Source organism: Heterodontus francisci, chromosome 15, assembly GCF_036365525.1.
Source record: "Heterodontus francisci isolate sHetFra1 chromosome 15, sHetFra1.hap1, whole genome shotgun sequence".
Classification (NCBI taxonomy): Eukaryota; Metazoa; Chordata; class Chondrichthyes; order Heterodontiformes; family Heterodontidae; genus Heterodontus; species Heterodontus francisci.
This window is the reverse complement of record NC_090385.1, coordinates 25,307,372-25,329,735: the sequence shown is the minus strand read 5'-3', so window position 1 is coordinate 25,329,735 and position 22,364 is coordinate 25,307,372. Positions and strand designations below refer to the sequence as shown.

The window sequence follows — 22,364 nt, the reverse complement described above, 5'->3', positions numbered from 1 at the left end:
AGGTTTAAAAAAAAAAATGTATTCATTCATGGGATGTGGGTGTTGCTGGCCAGGCCAGCATTTTTTGCCCATCCCTAATTGATTGTCAACAAGTAAAGCTGAGCAGAAAGGACTTTTAAGTAGTGTTACCTACTTAGTAACTCAATTAACTAGTGTTACGTCCAGGTGAGAAAGGGGTCTAGGGGTTCCCTTTCAGCTTTCACCTGGTCTTAATGTAACAGGATTTTGTTTTTAAACAGACTGTGATTTGAGCTCCCCCTTGGTGAATCCTTGTTCACCGCTTTCCAATTATAAGGCAAAGGAATTAGCACAAACAGGCTTTAAGTTTAAAGAAGCAAAGTGAAATTTATTAGAACTTAAACTTGAATTCTGATTCAGTTAACGCCTATGGATACACGCCACGCTTCACGGCAGCATGCATATGCGATATGCATATGCAAATAGAGACAGAAAAGAGCAGAAGAAAAATAGTGGAGAGGTTTGAGACAATCTCTGAAGTAAAGGCCTGCTCAGGTCTGCAAATGAGACCCGACCTGAGCCCCATCCCAACCCAGCCCGAGTCCTTCCATTTTTTACCGCATCTGCGTCCGACCCGACCGTCAGTTAACCAACCTTCCTTTTTCACTTTGTTCCTTACCTGCACAAGCTTAAAATAACAGTAGCAAAACCATCTTTAAAGACCAAAAAGTAAATTAACGTTAAAGTCACTTACCTGAGGTGGTGATTGAGCGTATCCGGCCCGACCCGAGCGCGAATGCCGGACCCGGAAGTGCAACCCGACCCAACCCGAACCCAACACGTCGTCGGGTTCAGGTCGGGTAGTCGGCCTTTAATCTGAAGTGGGGTTTTTGTTACTGTGCTTTGAACTCGCTGTAGTCCTTGCTTGTAGGTAGATCTTGCTTTTCTTCTTAAACCTTGTTCATTGTAGGAGACCTTTCTCTCTCAGGGTTCATATGTCTTCAGTGGATTCCAAAGCTGGTGAGAGAGATGAGAGCAGACAGGAGGGGCTGCTTTCAATTCAGGAGCAAGCAGCTTTGAGTTCAAATTCTCTGTGGCAAGTTCAAAAAAAAACCTCCAACAGCCAGTTAGTCATGTGACTAAACTGGTCAGACCACGTCGGTTTGTGTATTCGGCCATCTTAACAGTCAACCTGGAATGTGAGCTCCTCCACCCTCAACGTTTGGTAATCAAAAGTCCATTGTGGATTGAATATGTCAGGGAATGGTCTTTTGTCCCTTTTAAGCACTGTCTGTACATACGCAGATGCCTTTCCAGTCAAGAGTCTGGTGTTTTTTTTTGAAGCAAGTTCTTTGTTTACTCCCGTAGCAGTTTAAAAATCAGTGTTCATTTGGCGAAATTACTGTGCTTCATTCTTGGCAGGTGGGGCCCTGCATGACACCAGCGTGATTTCGACAAGGAATGGTGTCACCATTTTTTTTCAAAAAATACTTTTACAGGGATCTGAGGCAACTGGTAATTCCTTAGTTGCCCGGGAAAATCCCAGTCTGAAACATTTTCCAATAATTCCACATCACACAAATGCCATCCCTATATTCTCAACAGTATGCTTATTTTTATTTTGCTTTTTAAGTTGTGCATTATGTGTCAGCCATAGCTCAGTTAGTAGCACTCTTTCTTCTGAGCCACAAAGTTCCAGGGTCAAGTCCCACTCCAGGATTTGAGCACAAAAATCAAGTCTGACATTTCAGTGCTGTATTGAGGGAGTGCTGCACTGTCAGAGGTGTCATCTTTCAGATAAGACATTAAACCGAGGGCCCCCTTGGATGGATGTAGAAGATTGCCTGGCACTATTTTGAACAAGTGCAGTGGAGTTATCCCTCAGTCAACATCACAAAAAACTTGTGCGCAAATTGGCTGCTTTTCCTGCATTACAGCATTGTCTACACTTCTCCATTGGCTGTAAAATGCTATGAGACATCCAGTGGTCATGCATAGAGCTATACAAATGCAAGTCTATCTATTGTGCTTGTTCTTAAAATCCTATCAACAGAGGTGGGCGTAAACATAGCAAGAAAACACGTCAGGCACTGTGCTTGTGGCTTACTGGGCAACTCCTATCACTGGCTACATCTGTAGAATGTGATTACATGGAATTATTTTCTTTCCTCCATAGCCTGCTAAGGTTTAATTTGTTCTGGCACCATTACAGAGTTAATGAAAGATGCATATTTTTTTTTTTAAAAATCCACACCTGCCATTTTCTGAGTTCCTGTAGTGAGGTGAACAGAGAGGGTCAATTAAATTCATAATTTCTCTTTTTTTTGTTCTTGCCTATTTTTTGTCTTTTGGAATCATAGAATGGTTACAGCACCTTTTGGTCCATCATGCTATTGTTTATGATTTCTGAAACTTTGAGAGAATTTGAAAGCAGTTAGGGAAATGGGAGGTGCCCCAGTCAACCTGCTCTTGGGCATCTACTGGTGACTGGATCAAAAATGGCATCAGCAAAGGCCTCTAATGCGCAGGGATGGTGAGGGTTACAATTTTTGGCCTGATTTTTTAAAAAAAAACGATATCTGCATCAAACTGTAATATTGGTTTGGTCAGAAGTGAGCTTTGTTTTGTTTTAAACAAGGTAAAATAATAGAGCTGCATTGTATTTTTATGAATGCTTTCTTTCTATTAAAATAGGACAACTGTGTATTTTAACTGTCAGCTTCTTTGTTGTTAAAAGCAGACATGTAAATACAGTGAAGCAATGATAATACTAGCATCAGCTGCCAGCTATGAGATGTTACAGTGAATTAAATCTTTATTGCCAACTTTTTACAGCACCAAGGACTTGACATTTCAAAGTGCCTCCAGGACCTTTATTCAGGAAGCTGTAAATCAGTCAAATTATTCACTAGGTATGGTGTTCAACCTTTTGTAATGTTTGTTCTCGTGTCTTTGCAGCTCATGAATATAATGATTCCCTTCATGTTTAAACATGCAGTAGATGAACTGAACCAAATGTCAGGTAGTGTTTTGAACCTGAATGATGCAACTAGTACAGTCATCACTATGGCAACGGCTGTCCTTATTGGCTGTAAGTAAAATATTTTAATTTGCTTGACAGATGTTGACTTTCTTGCAGCCAGTGCAGGTTGCAATGAGTAGCAAACATTTTTGGCAAGAAAACTGCAGGGATTTTTTTCACTTTGCATAAATTTATATTGTAATGTGCATGAGGTACTTATTGTAATTCGAGTTTACAGATTATATCAAAATACATGTAATTCATATTTCTGTTGCAAAAGAATAAAGCAAGACATAATGTGGCAGGAAACAATTTGAAAGTGTAATAGATTTGCATTTTAAGATGTGTGCTGTCAAACAAAAAAACTGTAAATCAATTGATTGGAAGGGTGGAGTCTCAGTCCACTTCATGATGACTCATTGCCTTGTTTGTTTAGCTGTTGCAGTAGAAGCTTGAATGGTGTCATAGAATCATACAGCACAGAAGGAGGTCATTGGAGCCATCTTGCTTGTGCTGACTCTTTGAAAGAGCTATCCAATTAGCCCAACTCTCCTGCTTTTTCTCCGTAGCCCTACAACTTTTTCCTCTGTCAAATGAATGCAAACAGAAATGCATTCCAAAATGGGTAATAACATGGAGGTTCAGAATAGGCAGAATGCATGGAGAACAATTGGCATGAGGCTATAGCAGCATTCCATACATAGAATTAAATAGAATATACAGTTAGAAACAGGCCATTCTGAAGGTTTCATTTGCTGTAGTGACAATATGAAATCAGCAAAAAATGTCTCTTATGACAATTATACTTTTGTTTTGAAAGAGCTCTTCGCATTTGTCATTGTTTTTCCTCACCGATTTTTCTCTTAGGGTTTTGACCTCTTGCTGAGATGGTTCTTGTAGAGCTCACTGGATAGAGCAAAAATCCTTTCCAGCATTCAGTCCCCTCTGAAAGCCATTTGTAATGCCCTCCTCATAGCCCACCTGAGATCAACTAACTTATAGGTTGATGAAATTTGGGTTCCTCCTAGTCTGTGTGGCTCAGCTTTCACTGGGCCTACTTGTTGAGCCATCAGGAAAGTGATGGTTGTGCTATATTTTTGCTAATGCAATGTTTTTTTTTATTCATTCATGGGATGTGGGCGTCGCTGGCCAGGCCAGCATTTATTGCCCATTCCTAATTGCCCTTGAGAAGGTGGTGGTGGGTTGCCTTCTTGAACCGCTGTAGTCCATGTGGGGTAGATACACCCACAGTGCTGTTAGGAAGGGAGTTCCAGGATTTTGATCCAGCGACAGTGAAGGAACGGCGATATAGTTGCATCAGGATAGTGTGTGACTTGGAGGGGAACTTGCAGGTGGTGGTGTTCCCATGTATGTGCTGCCCTTGTCCGTCTAGTTGGTAGAGGTCGCGGGTTTGGAAGGTGCTGTCTAAGGAGCCTTGGTGCATTGCTGCAGTGCATCTTGTAGATGGTACACACTGCTGCCACTATGCGTCGGTGGTGGAGGGAGTGAATGTTTGTTGGGGTGCCAATCAAGCGGGCTGCTTTGTCCTGGATGGTGTCGAGCTTCTTGATTGTTGTTGGAGCTGCACCCATCCAGGCAAGTGGAGAGTATTCCATCAGACTCCTGACTTGTGCCTTGTAGATGGTGGACAGGCTTTGGGGAGTCGGGAGGTGAGTTACTCGCCTTGGGATTCCTAGCCTCTGATCTGCTCTTGTAGCCACGGTATTTATATGGCTACTCCAGTTCAGTTTCCGGTCAATGGTAACCCCTAGGATGTTGATAGTGGGGGATTCAGCGATGGTAATGCCATTGAATGTCAAGGGGAGATGGTTAGATTCTCTTGTTGGAGATGGTCATTGCCTGACACTTGTGTGGCACGAATGTTACTTGCCACTTATCAGCCCAAGCCTGGATATTGTCCAGGTCTTGCTGCATTTCTACACTGACTGCTTCAGTATCTGAGGAGTCGCGAATGGTGCTGAACATTGTGCAATCGTCAGCAAACATCCCCACTTCTGACCTTATGATTGAAGGAAGGTCATTGATGAAGCAGCTGAAGATGGTTGGGCCTAGGACACTACCCTGAGGAACTCCTGCAGTGATGTCCTGGAGCTCAGATGATTGACCTCCAACAACCACAACCATCTTCCTTTGTGCTCGGTATGACTCCAGCCAGCAGAAGGTTTTCCCCCTGATTCCCATTGACCTCAGTTTTGCTCGGGCTCCTTGGTGCCATACTCGGTCAAATGCTGCCTTGATGTCGAGGGCAGTCACTCACACCTCACCTCGAGTTCAGCTCTTTTGTCCATGTTTGAACCAAGGCTGTAATGAGGTCAGGAGCTGAGTGGCCCTGGCGGAACCCAAACTGAGCGTCACTGAGCAGGTTATTGCTAAGCAAGTGCCGCTTGATGGCACTGTTGATGACCCCTTCAATCACTTTACTGATGATTGAGAGAAGGCTGATGGGGCGGTAGTTGGCCGGGTTGGACTTGTCCTGCTTTTTGTGTACAGGACATAACCTGGGCAATTTTCCACATTGCAGGGTAGATGCCAGTGTTGTAGCTGTACTGGAACAGCTTGGCTAGGGGCGCGTCAAGTTCTGGAGCACAGGTCTACAGTACTATTGCCGGAATATTGTCAGGGCCCGTAGCTTTTGCAGTATCCAGTGTGTTCAGTCGTTTCTTGATATCATGCGGAGTGAATCGAATTGGCTGAAGTCTGGCATCTGTGATGCTGGGGACTTCAGGAGGAGGCCGAGATGGATCGTCAACTCGGCACTTCTGGCTGAAGATTATTGCAAATGCTTTTGCCTTATCTTTCGCACTGATGTGCTGGGCTCCCCCATCATTGAGGATGGGGATATTTGTGCAGCCATCTCCAGTTAGTTGTTTAATTGTCGTCCCCATTCACGATTGGATGTGGCAGGACTGCAGAGCTTAGATCTGATCCGTTGGTTATGGCATCGCTTAGCTCTGTCTATCGCATGCTGCTTACGCAGTTTGGCATGTAAGTAGTCCTGGGTTGTAGCTTCACCATGTTGACACCTCATTTTGAGGTATGCCTGGTACTGCTCCTGGCATGCCCTGCTGCACTCTTCATTGAACCAGGGTTGGTCTCCTGGCTTGATGGTAATGGTAGAGTGGGGGATATGCCGGGCCATGAAGTTACAGATTGTGGTTGAGTACAATTCTGCTGCTGCAGATGGCCCACAGCGCCTCATGGATGCCCAGTTTCGCATTGCTAGATCTGTTCAAAATCTATCCCACTTAGCACGGTGATAGTGCCACACAACACGATGGACGGTATCCTCAATGTGAAGGCGGGACTTTGTATCCACAAGGACTGTGCAGTGGTCACTCCTACCAATACTGTCATGGACAGATGCATCTGCGGCAGGCAGATTGGTGAAGACGAGGTCAAATATGTTGTTCCCTCGTGTTGGTTCCCCCACCACCTGCCGCAGACCCAGTCTAGCAGCTGTGTCCTTTAGGACTCTGCCAGCTCGGTCAGTAGCGGTGCTACCGAGCCACTCTTGGTGATGGACATTGTAGTGTATTGAAATGTATGTGTAACAAAGACATAACTTAAATCATTAACTTTTTGGTTGAGAACATTTAAATTTTCTTCATGGAGAAAGTAGCTTTGAAATGATGAAGCATTTTTTAAAAAGGCAATTCAAATCTTCTAAAATTCCTTTCCAGATGGTGTTTCGAGGGTTTGTGCAGCCGCCTTCAATGAGCTCAGGAATGCTGTCTTTGGCAAAGTAGCTCAAAGTTCTATCAGGCGAATAGCCAAAAATGTCTTCCTCCACTTGCACAATTTAGATTTGAGTTTCCACCTCAGCAGGCAGACGGGTGCACTCTCAAAAGCCATAGACAGAGGGACAAGAGCCATCAGTTTTGTGCTGAGCGCCTTGGTGTTTAATCTGGGTCCCACCATTTTTGAAGTACTGCTTGTCAGTAGCATTTTGGTAAGTAATGCTGTTTGAACTTCTTTTGGTATTTAGGTAGATGCAATGGTCCATAGGATGTTCAGACATTAATGTATGACTAAATTGTAGAGCAGAAACAAATTCTTGGGTGGGGAAGATAAGAAAATAGTCTGTTAACTTACTTTACACCCTTTACATCCTCAGCCATTGGGTACTATCTTCTGGGACTTCTGCCAATCTTGCTTCATATTTTTGATAAAGGAAACCAAGGTGAAGTGTCCAGGTCTGTAGTAATGTGCTACCAAGGTTGAAAAGCAACAACTAGGTAAATCATAAAATAGTGAATATATGACATTGAGATTGAGTTTTAAAAACACACTATGGGAGGAAGGAAAAATTAAATGAGGGAAGGAATTCTATAGTCTTGAGGTCCTAGCAAAGAATGAGTTAAAATAGATTGTGATGATTCTTAATTGCATTACAATTATAATATGGGGAGGGGAGTAGAGGAAAAGTTAGCATATTTCGAGCTTTTAAAGCTTAGTGGAAACTGGCAATACCAGTATTGATTTAAAATGGAGAATGATAAAGGTAACAATCGAGAGAGAGGAGATGGCTAGAAATTTGAGAGCGATTTCCTATCTTAAAAACAAGCTTTTTCTTGGATCCCTTTCAAGAACGCAAGAAAAATTTTAGGGCAGTTTTTCCCAGTATGGGAACAGTATGGCTGTTCTATTGACTCTATTGAAGAGTTGTTCAGTATGGCAAAAATGTTGGCTTAAACAAGGAACTAAGCTTCTTGAAATCAAATTTACAAATGATGATTTGCTGTCAGAAATGATACTGAGGTGAAGAATGTGTGACTTCCTTTTCTTTCCATGTATAGAAGTTGCTTGGTCAAAGTTAGAAATTCACTACATAGGAAATTGCTGGCTTGATCTTTCATTCTCCCAATCCATAGTATGCCAGTGCCCTACACCACTGACCATTCCTGTTAGCACATGCTGCACAATATTCAGGAAATTAGGCAGTGATTGAGGAAATTTGAATGTGATTACTTTTGTGATGTGGAAGGTAGCTTCTTTATAAGATGTACAAGTGTGCAATTTTTAAAAATGTTTACTTGAAATGATGCAAAGTACTTTGTGTTATGTTGTAAAGCACTTCCTTTCAACCTATGCATAGCTGTCCCAGTGACTATAGGCCACTCTGTTTCTCAACTAAACCATGGTGAGATGCAAAATTTTCAATTTCAGAAAAGGTGGATCAAACTGATAGGAAAGATTAGTACTATGGTAACTCAAACCAGAGGTTGGTCAACGTGTTTTCATGATTCAGTTGTGGCTGTCAAAAGGGAATTGGATAAGCGTCTGATAAGCTGGGGGAAAGGTCGGGCGAATGGGACTAGTGGAGTAGCTCTTTCAGAGAGCCGGCGCGGACACAATGGGCTGAATGGTCTCCTGCTATATTGTAATCATTCAATTCATTCTAGGATGTTAGCCAATTCATAACGTGCAACTAAATTCTGATATATGTATACTGTCTTGGAACTATTGCACAGCCATTAACAATTTGTATTAATTGTCTTGAAAGAAAGATCTTGCATTTATATAACACCTCACCTCGTGCTTCAGGTGTACCAAAGTGCTTTGCAACCAGTGGATTGAGTAGAGATTGTTTTTTAAAAAGGCTAGACGTGCAATTTATTGACAACGTTTCTCTCACTTTTTTTAATTAACACTGAAATACAATAACCAGGGCCTAGTGTCTAATAAAAGTTTATTCATAAACATAGTGGACCAAATCAATGTCGATGTTGAAATACATAATTCATGTTCTTATAAACAAATATGCACTTGTCCAAATTTGGTTGTTTTTAATCATAAGTGCAGCATATGACTAACATTTTTGACAATAGCAAATACTAAATTCTGAGCTGGAAATTTTTCCATTTCTAATGTTTGTTTCCTACAGTATTATAAATGCGGTGGACAGTATGCATTAGTAACTCTGGGGACTTTGGCCGCATATTCAACTTTTACTATTGGCATCACACAGTGGAGGTAATGTAGCAATGTTAAATTTGTTGATTTCACACTTTCCTTCATGTGTGTACTGTCTTTGTGCCGACTTTACAACGTCAATGTAATTTCTCATTTGTAGGACACGATTCAGGATCGAAATGAATAAAGCTGATAATGATGCAGGAAATGCTGCAATAGACTCACTCCTGAATTATGAGACTGTGAAGGTAAGATGTGCAGAATTCTATGTGGTTTTATGGCTCTAGACAGTCTTGTATCAAAAGCAAAAAAAAAAATTTCCAGCTTTAAGATTGCGCAGATTATGCAGTTTAGATTGTTGCACTGTTCCTCCCCTCTTCTCATTACAGTTCTCAGTAATGTAGAAGTGTTGTAAAATAATTGACACCTCTAGCATAAGCATTTCCTTTGGCATAAACGAGATTGTATGCATTTGTTTGCATTTCATTTGATTCCCTTATGAACTCTGAACTATTTAGATTATATATTGCAAAGTTTATGATCATCCAATATATATTTTTGGGCAGTCTAACAATGTTGAGACACTCCAGTTGTGGTAAGTGTGGTTGTTGCAGTTGATCCAGAATTAGTGACTGTTGAGGATGCAGGAGCTATCATACAGGATTGAATTTGGTCCTCATTATTGGTGTTTGTTGTTGCTGGACTGATGGATGGAAATGCTGGCTTGCAGTAAGCTGCCTTTGGCAAATGTTGCTGCGGCATTGGTAGAAATCTGTGTCCTAGACAGTTGAGTCCTGTCTCTCTGAACAAGATTCACTGGTAGAAATGTAGCAGGACGTCCACACCACATGTCAAACTTCTCTCTTTTAGAGATGACAATGCCCCCCCACCCCTCTACACCCCCGTGGGAGTGTAGCTAAGCAGACAATGTCCTACACCACCTTAGGAGCCAGTTGTAGTGTTATTCTGATGAGGCCTGACACTAAGCTGTCTGCCTACATTTCAGAGGGAAAATGGTATATGTTGGGTCACAGAATAAATGAGCGAAGCGTTCCTTAGTGGCTTAACTGGTTAAGTTAGTAACGGGGACGGAGAAATTCACAGAAATAAAAACAGAAAATGTTGGGTAAACTCAGCAGGTCTGGCAGCATCTGTTTTTATTTCAGACTTTTGGCACCTGCAGTATTTTGCTGTTGATTTAAACAATTTCCAGGTTTGATCCCAAGTCTGTTTTAAGTTAGTTGATCTCAACTGAAACACTGGCAGGAAGAGAGAAATTGGCTTCCATGCCCCTAGCTTGAAAAGGAGAGAATTAGCCAGGGTTTCTGTTCCTGATTGTAATCCAGTGAACTCCGAAGATGGGCATTGGATGACATCAAAACTGGTCTTGGCTGTGATGCCCCTATGGCTAAATAGTCAACCAAGGTGCACATGACAAATGGCCACTTTGGCGAGATAACAGAGGCTATCTGGCATCCATGGAAAGATAGCCTGACAAGGAGCCAATCCCTTCAGAAGAACAACAAAGCTGAAAATTGTGGAAAAGGTGGGAATAATTTAAGACTATATCACTGAGAAGAGGCATTACATTCTGAAGTAGATCCTTCATATATTTATACTTAATATGCTTCTTTACTTTAAATTTAAAATTTAAATTTTTATGATGTAAAATCAGTCCTTTATTTGTAAGAGTACCATGGTTTAAATTCCTTTTGTAGTATTTCAACAATGAGAAGTATGAAGCAGAGAAATATGATGGGTACTTGAAGACTTATGAAGATGCATCCCTGAAGACTGCCTCGAGCCTTGCAGTGCTGAACTTTGGTCAGAATCTTATCTTTAGCTTTGGTCTGACGGGAATCATGTTACTTGCAAGTCAAGGAATCATGACAGGTAGTGCAGTTAAACTGGCTAATATGTTTAAAGATTTATGGCTTTTACTTTTGTATGGGTTATCCTTTGATGTAATGTTCTTTTCCTGCTATCTGTTTTTTTTGAGTAGTAATCCTACTTCCTGCAATAAGAATACTATTTGTATCACTCATTGACAGCCTGCTGGAGAACCTGCCGTGTTAGGTCTTTGGCGATAGCTGCTCATCATCCATGCTGTGGCTCTGTTTGTAAGAGCACAGATGTGCAATAAGGACCTGGAAGGATGCTGTTTTTGCACTTATCAAGGAATATTGACTCACTGAATTGTTGTGAGCACCACTAGAGTGGCTGTCGTTCAGGCACAAGACCTAATGTGGTAGGTCATGAGTATCCAGCAGGGTGGTGGCAAGTGAGGCAATTCAATGCTCCTACAAGCAGAAAAAGAATTCTTGATTTTGTGAATTATGTGGAGCAGATTACTTTGGAATACTTTGATGATACTTCCCTTCTCCCCTCCCACTATTCTTTTTTATCAATTCTGGAAAATAGAATTAATTGAATAGATGTACTGTATTCCATTTATCAACTGTCAATCCAGATGAAAAGCCCTCATTATTAGTTGCATCAATGGGAATGAAGCTGCAACTGTCTGAAAATCTCATGAACTCATACCTGCTGTAACATCAGGGATTTGGCTTGCGATGCAGAAATTCCTGATTAACTATGTCTCTTTGCTCATATGCAATATGGTGACCTGTTCATTTTAATAACAAGCATTTGAAAAGTGATCGTGTCAAATCTTTTGTACAACATTGCAGTGTTAGACGGTAGTCATTCACTTCGTCCTCCTTAACAAGATGACATTGGCCGGAATTATACGCCTCCCCAAAGAGCGGGGGGGTGCGGGCGTGCGTAAGATGGAGTGGGAGCCTTGGGGGGGGCCTTCCCGATCTGCTCCCGCCTTCACCGCCATTTTACACGGGGCGGCGGCAAAAAACGGGTGGCCCCAGGTCAATCAAGGCCCTTAAGTGGCCAATTAACGGCCTCTTAAGGGCCTCCGCCCACCGCCACGGGGATTTTACCAATGGCCAGTCAAGGCCCAGGCCTGACAAAAGCTACCTGACAAAAGCAGGCGGCTTTCTGATGGCCTTGGCCGGGGGTGGGGTGGGGGCAGGCCCTCACGATCAGGCAGCCTGTGCCCGATGGAGGGCCGCCCCGATGCCCCATCCACTCCCAACACGCGCCCCGTGCCCCCAATCGACCATCCTTGCCTCACCGGGCCCGACCGATCACCCCCGGCGAGGCCCTAAAAACTTACCTTCTCCTGGGGCCTTCCTTCCTCTTCAGTCGGATTGCAGTTCCAGCAGTGGCCACTGTTCCTGGTGGCACTGCTGAGACTAAAAGCTTCCAGCCCGCTGATTGCCAGCAGCTTCATTAGGCGGGACTTCCCGCCTCAGACCAATTCAGGGCCTGGGGACCGTAAAATGCGGTCTGGATCCCCAGGCCAGGCAGTGGATAGCTCCCGTCTGACGAAAGTAAAATTCCGGCCCATGTCCTTTTTTAACTGATTCAAATGAAGTTGGAAAAAAGTTGGTAGAATGTTGATGTGCTTCAAAGTGACAAATTTCTAATTAGGCATACAGTTTAAACATCTGTTACAGTTTAGCATAAAAATGCAGCATTTTGAATTTGAGATCCAACTTCTTTTAGTCTCCTTTTCACTGCCTGCCATCTCCACATTTGTATCCTTTAGTAAGGATGGTCTAGAAGCAATCACTGACTCTCCAAAGCATTTCCACCACCAATACAACACAAGTCAGGAGTATGATGGAATACACTCCTTTTGCCTAGATTGGGGGATGCTGCAACAACATTCAAGAAGCTCAACACCATCCAGGCTAAAGCAATCCACTTGATTTGCACCTCATCCACTAGCTTAAACATCCACTAGCTTAAACATCCACTAGCTTAAACATCCACTAGCTTAAACATCCACTAGCTTAAACATCCACTAGCTTAAACATCCACTAGCTTAAACATCCACTAGCTTAAACATCCACTAGCTTAAACATCCACTAGCTTAAACATCCACTAGCTTAAACATCCACTAGCTTAAACATCCACTAGCTTAAACATCCACTAGCTTAAACATCCACTAGCTTAAACATCCACTACTGATGGATCATCGCTGCAAGTGCACTACAGGATGCACTGCAGTAACGCACCACAGCTTCTTTGGCAGTACTTGCCAAACCTGTGACCTCCGCCACCTTGAACACAAGGGCAGGAGTTGCATGGGAATGACATCATCTCTAAGTCACACACTAACCTGATTGGTCCATATAATCACCATTCTTTAATTACTGTTGGATCAAAATCCTGGAGCTCCCTATCCGATAGTAGTGTAGAACCATAGAACAATTACGGCACAGAAGGAGGCCATTCAGCCCATCGTGTCCGTGCTGGCCAAAAAAACTAGCCGCCAAATCTAATCCAACTTTCCAACACCTAGTCCATAGCCTTGCAGGTTACAGCACTTCAGATACATGTCCAGGTACCTTTTTAAATGAGCTGAGGGTTTCTGCCTCCACCACCGTTCCTGGCAGTGAATTCCAGACACCCTCTGGGTGAAAACATTTCTCCTCATGTCCCCTCTAATCCTTCTGCCAATCACCTTAAATCTGTGTCTCCTGGTAACTGACCTCCCAGCCAGGGGAAACAGGTCCTTCCTGTCTGCTCTCTCAAGGCCCCTCATAAATCTGTACACCTCAATTAAGTCTCTCCTCAGCCTCTTCAGTTCCAGGGAAACAACCCTAGCCTCTCCAATCTTTCCTCATAGCTGCAACTTTCAAGCCCCGGCAACATTCTTGTAAATCTCCTCTGTACTCTCTCCAGAGCAATAATGTCCTTTCTGTAATGTGGTGACCAGATCTGTACGCAATACTGTAGCTGTGGCCCAGCAGCGTTTTATACAGTTCCGGCATTACATCCCTGCTTTTGTATTCAGTACCTCGGCCAATAAAGGAAAGCAATCTATATGCCTTCTTCACCACTCCATCTACCTGTCCTGCCACCTTCAGGGACCTGTAGACATGCACTCCAAGGTCTCTCACTTCTACCCCTCTCAATATCTTCGCTTTATTTGCCCTCCCCAAATGCATGACCTCACACTTCTCTGGATTGAATTCCATTTGCCACTTTCCCGCCCGCTCAACCAAACCATTGATATCATTCTGGAATCTACAGCTATTTATTTTATTTATTTATTTAGAGATACAGCACTGAAACAGGCCCTTCGGCCCACCGAGTCTGTGCCGACTAACAACCACCCATTTATACTAATCCTACATTAATCCCATATTCCCTACCACACCCCCACCATTCTCCTACCACCTACCTACACAAGGGGCAATTTACAATGGCCAATTTACCTATCAACCTGTATGTCTTTGGCTGTGGGAGGAAACCAGAGCACCCGGCGGAAACTCGTGGTCACAGGGAGAACTTGCACACTCCGCACAGACAGTACCCAGAACTGAACCCGGGTCGCTGGAGCTAAGAGGCTGAGGTGCTAACCACTGCGCCACTGTGTCGCCCTATCCTCTTAACTATGCGGCCAACTTTTGTGTCGTCAGCAAATTTCCCAATCATGCCTCCCACATTTAAATCCAAATCATTAATATAGTAACACAAACAGCAAGCGACCCAACACTGATCCCTGTGGAATGCCACTGGAAACCGCTTTCCATTCGCAAAAACATCCGTTGACTACTACCTTTTGTTTCTTGTTCCTGAGCCAATTCTAGATCCAACCTGCCACATTCCCCTGTATCCCATGGGCTTTCATTTTACTGACCAGTCTGCCATATGGGACCTTGTTAAATGCCTTACTAAAATCCATGTAGACCACATCCACTGCACTACCCTAATCAATCCTCCCCGTCACTTCGTCAAAAAGCTCAATCAAGTTAGTTAGACACAACCTTCCCTTAACAAATCCGTGCTGACTGTCAAGATGCCTCTTAAACGTCTCTATGGTACCTGCTTCCACCACCACCCCCGGCAACAAGTTCCAGGCACTCACCACCCTCTGTGTAAAGAATTTGCCTCGCACATCCCCTCTAAACTTTGCCCCCCTCACCTTAAACCGATGTCCCCTAGTAACTGACTCTTCCACCCTGGGAAAAAGCTTCTGACTATCCACTCTGTCCATTCCACTCATAACTTTGTAAACCTCTATCATGTCGCCCCTGTACCTCCGTCGTTCCAGTGAAAACAATCCGAGTTTATCCAACCCCTCCTCATAGCTAATGCCCTCCATACCAGGCAACATCCTGGTAAACCTCTTGTGTACCCTCTCCAAAGCCTCCATGTCCTTCTGGTAGTGTGGCGACCAGAATTGCACGCAATATTCTAAGTGTGGCCTAACTAAAGTTCTGTACAGCTGCAGCATGACTTGCCAATTTTTATTCTCTATGCCCCGACCGATGAAGGCAAGCATGCCGTATGCCTTCTTGACTGCCTTATCCACCTGCGTTGCCACTTTGTGACCTGTGGACCTGTACGCCCAGATCTCTCTGCCTGTCAATACTCCTAAGGGTTCTGCCATTTACTGTATACTTCCCACTTGCATTAGACCTTCCAAAATGCATTACCTCACATTTGTCCGAATTAAACTCCATCTGCCATTTCTCCTCCCAAGTCTCCAACCGATCTATATCCTGCTGTATCCTCTGACAATCCTCATCACTGTCCGCAACTCCACCAACCTTTGTGTCGTCCGCAAACTTACTAATCAGACCAGCTACATTTTCCTCCAAATCATTTATATATACTACAAACAGCAAAGGTCCCAGCACTGATCCCTGCGGAACACCACTAGTCACATCCCTCCATTCAGAAAAGCATCCTTCCACTGCTACCCTCTGTCTTCTATGACTGAGCCCGTTCTGTATCCATCTTGCCAGCTCCCCTCTGATCCCATGTGACTTCACTTTTTGTATCAGTCTGCCATGAGGGACCTTGTCAAAGGCTTTACTGAAGTCCATATAGATAACATCCACTGCCCTTCCTTCATCAATCATCTTCGTCACTTCCTCAAAAAACTCAATCAAATTAGTGAGACACGACCTCCCCTTCACAAAACCATGCTGCCTCTCGCTAATAAGTCCATTTGTTTCCAAATGGGAGTAAATCCTGTCCCGAAGAATCCTCTCTCATAATTTCCCAACCACTGACATAAGGCTCACCGGCCTATAATTTCCTGGATTATCCTTGCTACCCTTCTTAAACAAAGGAACAACATTGGCTATTCTCCAGTCCTCTGGGACCTCACCTGTAGCCAATGAGGATGCAAAGATTTCTGTCAAGGCCCCAGCAATGTCTTCCCTTGCCTCCCTCAGTATTCTGGGGTAGATTATCCTGTCCCTCAGAATTGATTCTCACAATTTACGCACCACCGAGGTTAGACTGACTGGTCTATAATTATTTGGCCTATCCCTCGCACCCTTTTTAAACAATGATACAACATTCGCAGACCTCCAATCATCTGGTACCTTGCCTGTATCTAGTGAGGATTTGAAGATTATCCTCAGCGCATCCGCTATTTCCTCCATGGCTTCCTTTAACAACCTGGGTTGCAATCCATCTGGTCCTGATGATTTATCCACTTTCAAGGATATCAGACCATCTAGTACTTCCCCTTTCATTATGCTGATTGTATCTAATATTTCACACTCTTTAATTACAATGTCTGCATCAACCCTCTGAAGACAGAGACAAAAATCTCATTAATAACGCAGCCCACATCTTCTGCATTCACGCAGAAGTTCCCCTGAACATCTCTAATAGGCCCTACCCTTTCCTTTGTTATCCTCTTGCTCTTAATGTACTGATCAAACATCTTTGGGTTTTTCTTGATCTTACCTGCCAATAATTTTTCTTGTCCTCTCTTTGCTTTCCTAATTTCCTTTTTTACTTCACCCATGCACTTTCTATACTCCTAGGCGTTCTGAAGTATGAAGATATTTGTGATCATCATAAGCTTTCTTTTTCTGTTTTAACTTACCCTGTAAGCTTATAGATAACCAGGGGTCTCTAGATTTGGCAGTACCACCCTTAATCTTTGTGGGGCCATGCCTACACTGTGCCTGTAGTATCTCGCTTTTGAATGCCTCCACTAGTTTGCCACTGATTTTCCTTCAAGTAGCTGTATCCAGTCCGCTTTCGCCAGATCACCTCTCAGCTTTGTAAAATTTGCCTTCCCCCAATTTAGAACCTTTGCTCCTGTTTTATCTTTGTCCTTTTCCATGATTATGCTAAAACTTACTGTATTATGGTCACTATCTCCAGAACGGTCACCCACTGTTACTTCATCCACTTGTCCAGCTTCGTTATCGAACACTAAATCTAGAATTGCACCCCCTCTCGGGCTTGTTACGTGCTGGCTAAATGTTCTCTTGAACACAGTTCAAGAATTTCGTCCCCTCTGTCCCCTTCACGCTGTTTGTATCCCAGTTGATATTGGGGTGGTTGAAATCCCCAACTATTATTGCCCTCAATTGAGTTTTTGCACTCAAATTCAGAAGTGCCTTTGCCACGTGTAGCGTTCAAGAAAGCAGTCCACCTGTACTTTCTTGAGAGTAACTAGGGATGGGTATTAAATGCCAGAATGGCAGCAACGCCCATGTGCCAAGAATGAATGAATGCTAAAGCTGCAGTTTGTATTAGAGGCATAGTTTTGAGTGAGATAGATCTTCCTGTTTGTTTCGTCATATGTTTCCTTCTCCTGCGCAGATGGAGGGCAATGCTACGAAGTAAGGTGCTCAATGTAGGAGGCTAGCTTAGAATTAACAAAACAGTCATGGATGAATTCAGTTTAGTAGATTTCCATTAAGTTAAATATTTGGTTAAACTCATCACCTTACGATGGATAATGCAAACATTGTTTCATAATTTTAAGGTAATATTTGAGGTTTTTTTATATTTCTTCATGGTGAATTGAATTTAAATCTATGTAGCAATTTATTGTAACACCCATTCTTTTATAGGTATACTAACTGTAGGAGACCTGGTGATGGTAAATGGACTACTATTCCAATTGTCGCTTCCCTTAAATTTTCTGGGCACTGTATATAGAGAGACACGGCAGGCACTAATAGACATGAACACTTTGTTTACCTTGCTAAGTGTTGACACAAAGATCAAGGTAAGCTGGTCCAGTTGTTGAAAGTCAATAATGCAGGACTTTTAAGTTCTATGTTTGCCAGAAATTAATGTCTAAATTCAATAAAATAGAACTAGAAAATCTTTTACAAAAACTGAAGCAACAGTCTCAGTCATTAACTTCTGGGTGGAAAATCTGATGTGACTTCCCTTATGTTTTTGTAAAACTGTATGTGGCTCCTAGCTCAGTAATGCAACTTTGTTTTTTGGGCTTTTAGGATACAGAAAAGGTTCCAATGCTTCAGGTTTCTCCTGAGAAATCTACAATCACTTTTGATGATGTTTGCTTTGAATATATTGATGGTCACAAAGTCCTCGATGGAGTATCGTTTGAAGTTCCTGCTGGGAAGAAAGTGGCAATTGTAGGTGGTAGTGGTTCTGGGTAGGTGATCATTTACACTGGTAATCTTGTCATTTAGATTTTTGTTCTTGCATTGTTGTCCAGTTTCCCTACTTTATGCATCACTGTCTCTCGTGTTTTGCGTGTTGTCTCATTTTCTTTTCCTCCCTCTCGCTTGTGGGCAGAAGTCGTTGATTAGGGGTCAGCAGTGGGACCACTAGCTGGTTTCCCCTTTTTAGCCCAGACTTACTGTCCCACTGATGTTTCTTGATTGAGAAACTGAACCAGGGACTTTTATAGTCAGTGATAGTCCTGAGGCAATGCCATTTTCTTTTCCTTTATTTTTATCTTAATTTGAAATTTAGCCTTTCAGAATCTAATGTTCTTGTTTTGATTATTCATCTATCGGTAGTTAACCTCTGACCAGCAAAGCATTGGTGATATCATCATCAATCATGGGTCAGCTTCTATATATGTCTTGATGCCCAGCTGTCCCTCTCTTAGCACTTCCCTTGAGGGCAGGATCACCTCAGTGCTATCAGGCTATGGGCTGGATTTTACCAGCCCTCTAAGGATGGGCTGGGGTCATGATGGGGGTTTGAGGCAGTAAAATGGCAAGGGAAGGCGGAAAATGGAATGCTCATCGCTTTCCTACCGCCATGGCATTTTACCAGTCGCGGGGAAAGTGGAGGATGGCCCTCCCACCCAGAGGCAAATTGTGCCACATAAGTGGCCGATTAAGGGCCACTTCTCGCTGGCATTTTACCAGCAGCAGGTGGGCCCTCTGCCATTTGGGGAGACTGCCTGGTGAACACTGGCACCCACTCTGTTGGCTCAGGTGTGGGGTGGGGGGGGGGGGCATCCTTATTGGGCACTCTGTGGCCCATAGAGGGGCCCCTGGCAGTGCTTTTAAAAGCATCCTCAAAGCTAATCTTTTTGACCTAATTCATCCAAAATGGTGCACTTGATGGACATCCAGAAGCAGTTTAATTCTCTCGGTCATTAGTTTAAATGGGTAAAGGTGATTCAAAATTTTGAAGCTTCCAGTCTGATCATTACCAAGATTTTAAAGTAAAGTGCAGTGCTACCTATCCCTATCCTGTACAGAGACAGCTGTGGTATGAATGTTCCTAAAGCAAAGGTTTGTATATTAAAAAAAAAACACAAACAGAATTCCCTAATACTCTCATTTATATATGTATAAAGCTTTCCTTCAAATGTGCAAATAACAGTTATGACGAAGCATTACATAGAGTTTACAGCATAGAAACAGGCCATTTGGCCCAGGTGGTTCACATGAACCTTCTCCCCTCTCCATCAAACTGACGAAAGATCTTCAACCTGAAACTTTTATTCTGTGCTCTCTCTCCACAGATGCCTGACCTGCTGAGAATTCCAGCATTTTCTGTTTTTATTTCCTGTCAGCATATCCTTCTTTTCCATTCCCCTCATATATGCTTATCTAGTTTCCCCTTAAATGCATCTATGCTATTTTCCTCAGCTACTCCTTGTGGTAGTGCTTTTCATATTCTTGCCACTCTTTGGGTAAAGAAGGTTCCTCTGAATTCACTATTGAATTTTAAGTGACCCCTCATTTTGGACTTCCCCATGTGGAAACATTTTCTCTATCCGGTTACTCTTCAGGCTTCTATTTTTCCAGAGAAAAGAGCCTCAGAGTTCAGACTTTCCTGATAAATACATCCTCTCAGTTTGGTATCATTCTAGTAAATCTTTTGTGCACCTTTTCCAGTGCCTCAATATCCTTTTTTTATAATATGGAGACCACAACTGTGCATAATACTCCCAAGTGTGAACTAACCAAAGTTCTATACAAGTTTAACAGAACTTCTCTTATTTTTTAAATCTGTTCTGCTAGAAGTGAACTCCAGTGCTTTGTTTGCTTTTTTATGGCCTTATTAATCTGTGTCACTACTCTTAGTGATCTGTGTGTCTCTACCCCTAGATCTCTTTGCATGTTTGTAATTTGACTCATTTCATCCAAAGAGGTGCATGACTTCCTGCCAAAATGCATCACATCACAATTAACTATATTGAAATTTATTTGTTAATTACATGCCCATTCTGCAAGTTTATTAATATTTTGCATTTTGTTGCATTCTTCCTCAGTATTAACTATACCCCCAAGTTTGACTTTATCCACAGATTTAGAAATTGTACTTCCAATTCCCAAGTTCAAATCATTTTATGTAAATTGTTGTCAACAATGGTCAGTTGAAAAACTCTTCCTACCTTTTGCAGTCTGAGTAGTTACCCATAGCCCCTATTCTGTTTTCCGTTTCGTAGCCAGCTTGCAATCCATTCTGCTACTTATCCACTGGCTCCACATGCTCTGACCTTAGTCATAAGTCTACTATATGGTACCTTACTGAAGACCTTTTGAAATCCAAATGTATTACATCTACTGCACTACCCTTGTCTACTTTTTTTGTTACTTCAAAAAATTCAATATGTTTGGTCAAGCATGACGTTCTTTTTTGTCGTCCATGTGTTTTTAAATTTTTGGTGTTTAGATGTTGTTCTTTCCTAACACCAATGTTAAGCTAACTTGTCTTTAGTTCCCTGGACTACTACTTCCAATATTTTTAAAGAGAGAGAGAATATTGGCTGTCTCCCAGTTCTCTGGCATTATTCCCTTTTATAATGAATTTTGAGATTTATGTAATTGTGTCTGTGCTGTCTCTATCTACTTTTTAGATACGTCGATGCAATCCATCCGGACTTTGGGTTTAACCCTCTTCAAGTTTGATTATCAATTATCTCCAACATCCTCGCCCCCCCCCCCCCCCTTTCTATCTTGAATATCTTTGTATCTTTTTTGATCTTTACTAATGTCCGGACACATTTTTTGCCTCAGTTTTTACCAGAAAGACTATCACATTTGCAGTTCTATAAGTCATGCAAATGAATCTTCTAATGTTGATGATCATTAGTTTGGTAGATTCATTCATGTTTCTACAAAGGCTTGTAAATGTCTTAAATTGTACAATTTTTTTCTTCTGGTTTAGCAAAAGCACAATAGTGAGGTTGCTGTTCCGCTTCTACGAACCTCAGAAAGGGAACATTTATGTGGCTGGTCAGAATATTAATGACATCAGTTTGGAAAGCTTGCGGAAAACGATTGGTGTTGTACCACAGGTACAGATAATTGCAAGTGTCCTAATGTCGTCTTTCATCCTGTCTCAAAATGCATGAGATATGTTTAAATGTCTTTGTTTAAGCAGCTGCCATATATAGCCTCAAACTGTAGGAATGCCTGAATCTATCCAGATTTAATAATCTGGACAGTGGGGGGGTTTGCGGGGGTGGGGGATGCAAACTGACATGGTAATAACTCAGAACAAATGTCATGCTCAATGAGTAAGTAGCATAAAATTAATTGCTTTATGAAAATTGTCAGCCAAATTGTTAAATTCTTCTGGTAGTACAGCAATGGTCTGAACTATTCTTGCTTTGGGCAATCTTAACTTCTGAAAGTGGGAGCCCAACTTGAAGCTGTCTGCAATGACAGATGGCAGACTGTTGTTTTTCTGATTTGGAATAATTTAACTGCGTAAATACATTAGCTATGACGAGCTGTTCTTGTGGATTTCACCTTGCATGCTAATCTTAGGATTCAAAAATGTGTAAACTGTATGCAACAGATCTTTATGATGTAGATTTAGTGCATCTTTTAGTTATGAAGCAGATTGAGGTCTTGGCTAAGCCACTAGATGGAGTATTTAAATGCAGCAGGCTTTGTATAGAAGCTTCTGTCGAAAGGCTTTGATGTTTGAAGACTTGAGACAGTATTGCTTACTGGCTCTTATCACTTCAAATGGTGTAGCCTCTTTTTCATTTTATTCGTTCTTGGGATGTGGGCGTCATTGGCTAGGCCAGCATTTATTGCTCTTGAGAAGATGGGGGTAGCTGCCTTCTTGAACAGCTGCATTTTGTGTGGTGTAGGTACACCCACAGTACTATTAGAGAGGGAGTGCCAGGATTTTGATCCAGCGA

The 22,364-nt window shown here is 42.5% G+C and overlaps 1 protein-coding gene across 2 annotated transcripts in view; it reads left to right on the top strand.

Moving 5' to 3' along the window:
* The window catches only part of abcb7 (ATP-binding cassette, sub-family B (MDR/TAP), member 7), a 68,006-nt gene that overhangs the window by 30,330 nt on the left and 15,312 nt on the right, over nucleotides 1-22,364 (top strand). For both annotated transcript variants that reach the window (XM_068047271.1, XM_068047270.1), the window contains 8 exons: nucleotides 2,917-3,049; nucleotides 6,682-6,950; nucleotides 8,886-8,974; nucleotides 9,075-9,162; nucleotides 10,633-10,807; nucleotides 17,836-17,993; nucleotides 18,229-18,392; nucleotides 21,377-21,506. In XM_068047271.1, the coding sequence (XP_067903372.1) occupies nucleotides 2,917-3,049; nucleotides 6,682-6,950; nucleotides 8,886-8,974; nucleotides 9,075-9,162; nucleotides 10,633-10,807; nucleotides 17,836-17,993; nucleotides 18,229-18,392; nucleotides 21,377-21,506 (1,206 nt within the window). The remainder of the gene's footprint in view (nucleotides 1-2,916; nucleotides 3,050-6,681; nucleotides 6,951-8,885; nucleotides 8,975-9,074; nucleotides 9,163-10,632; nucleotides 10,808-17,835; nucleotides 17,994-18,228; nucleotides 18,393-21,376; nucleotides 21,507-22,364) is intronic.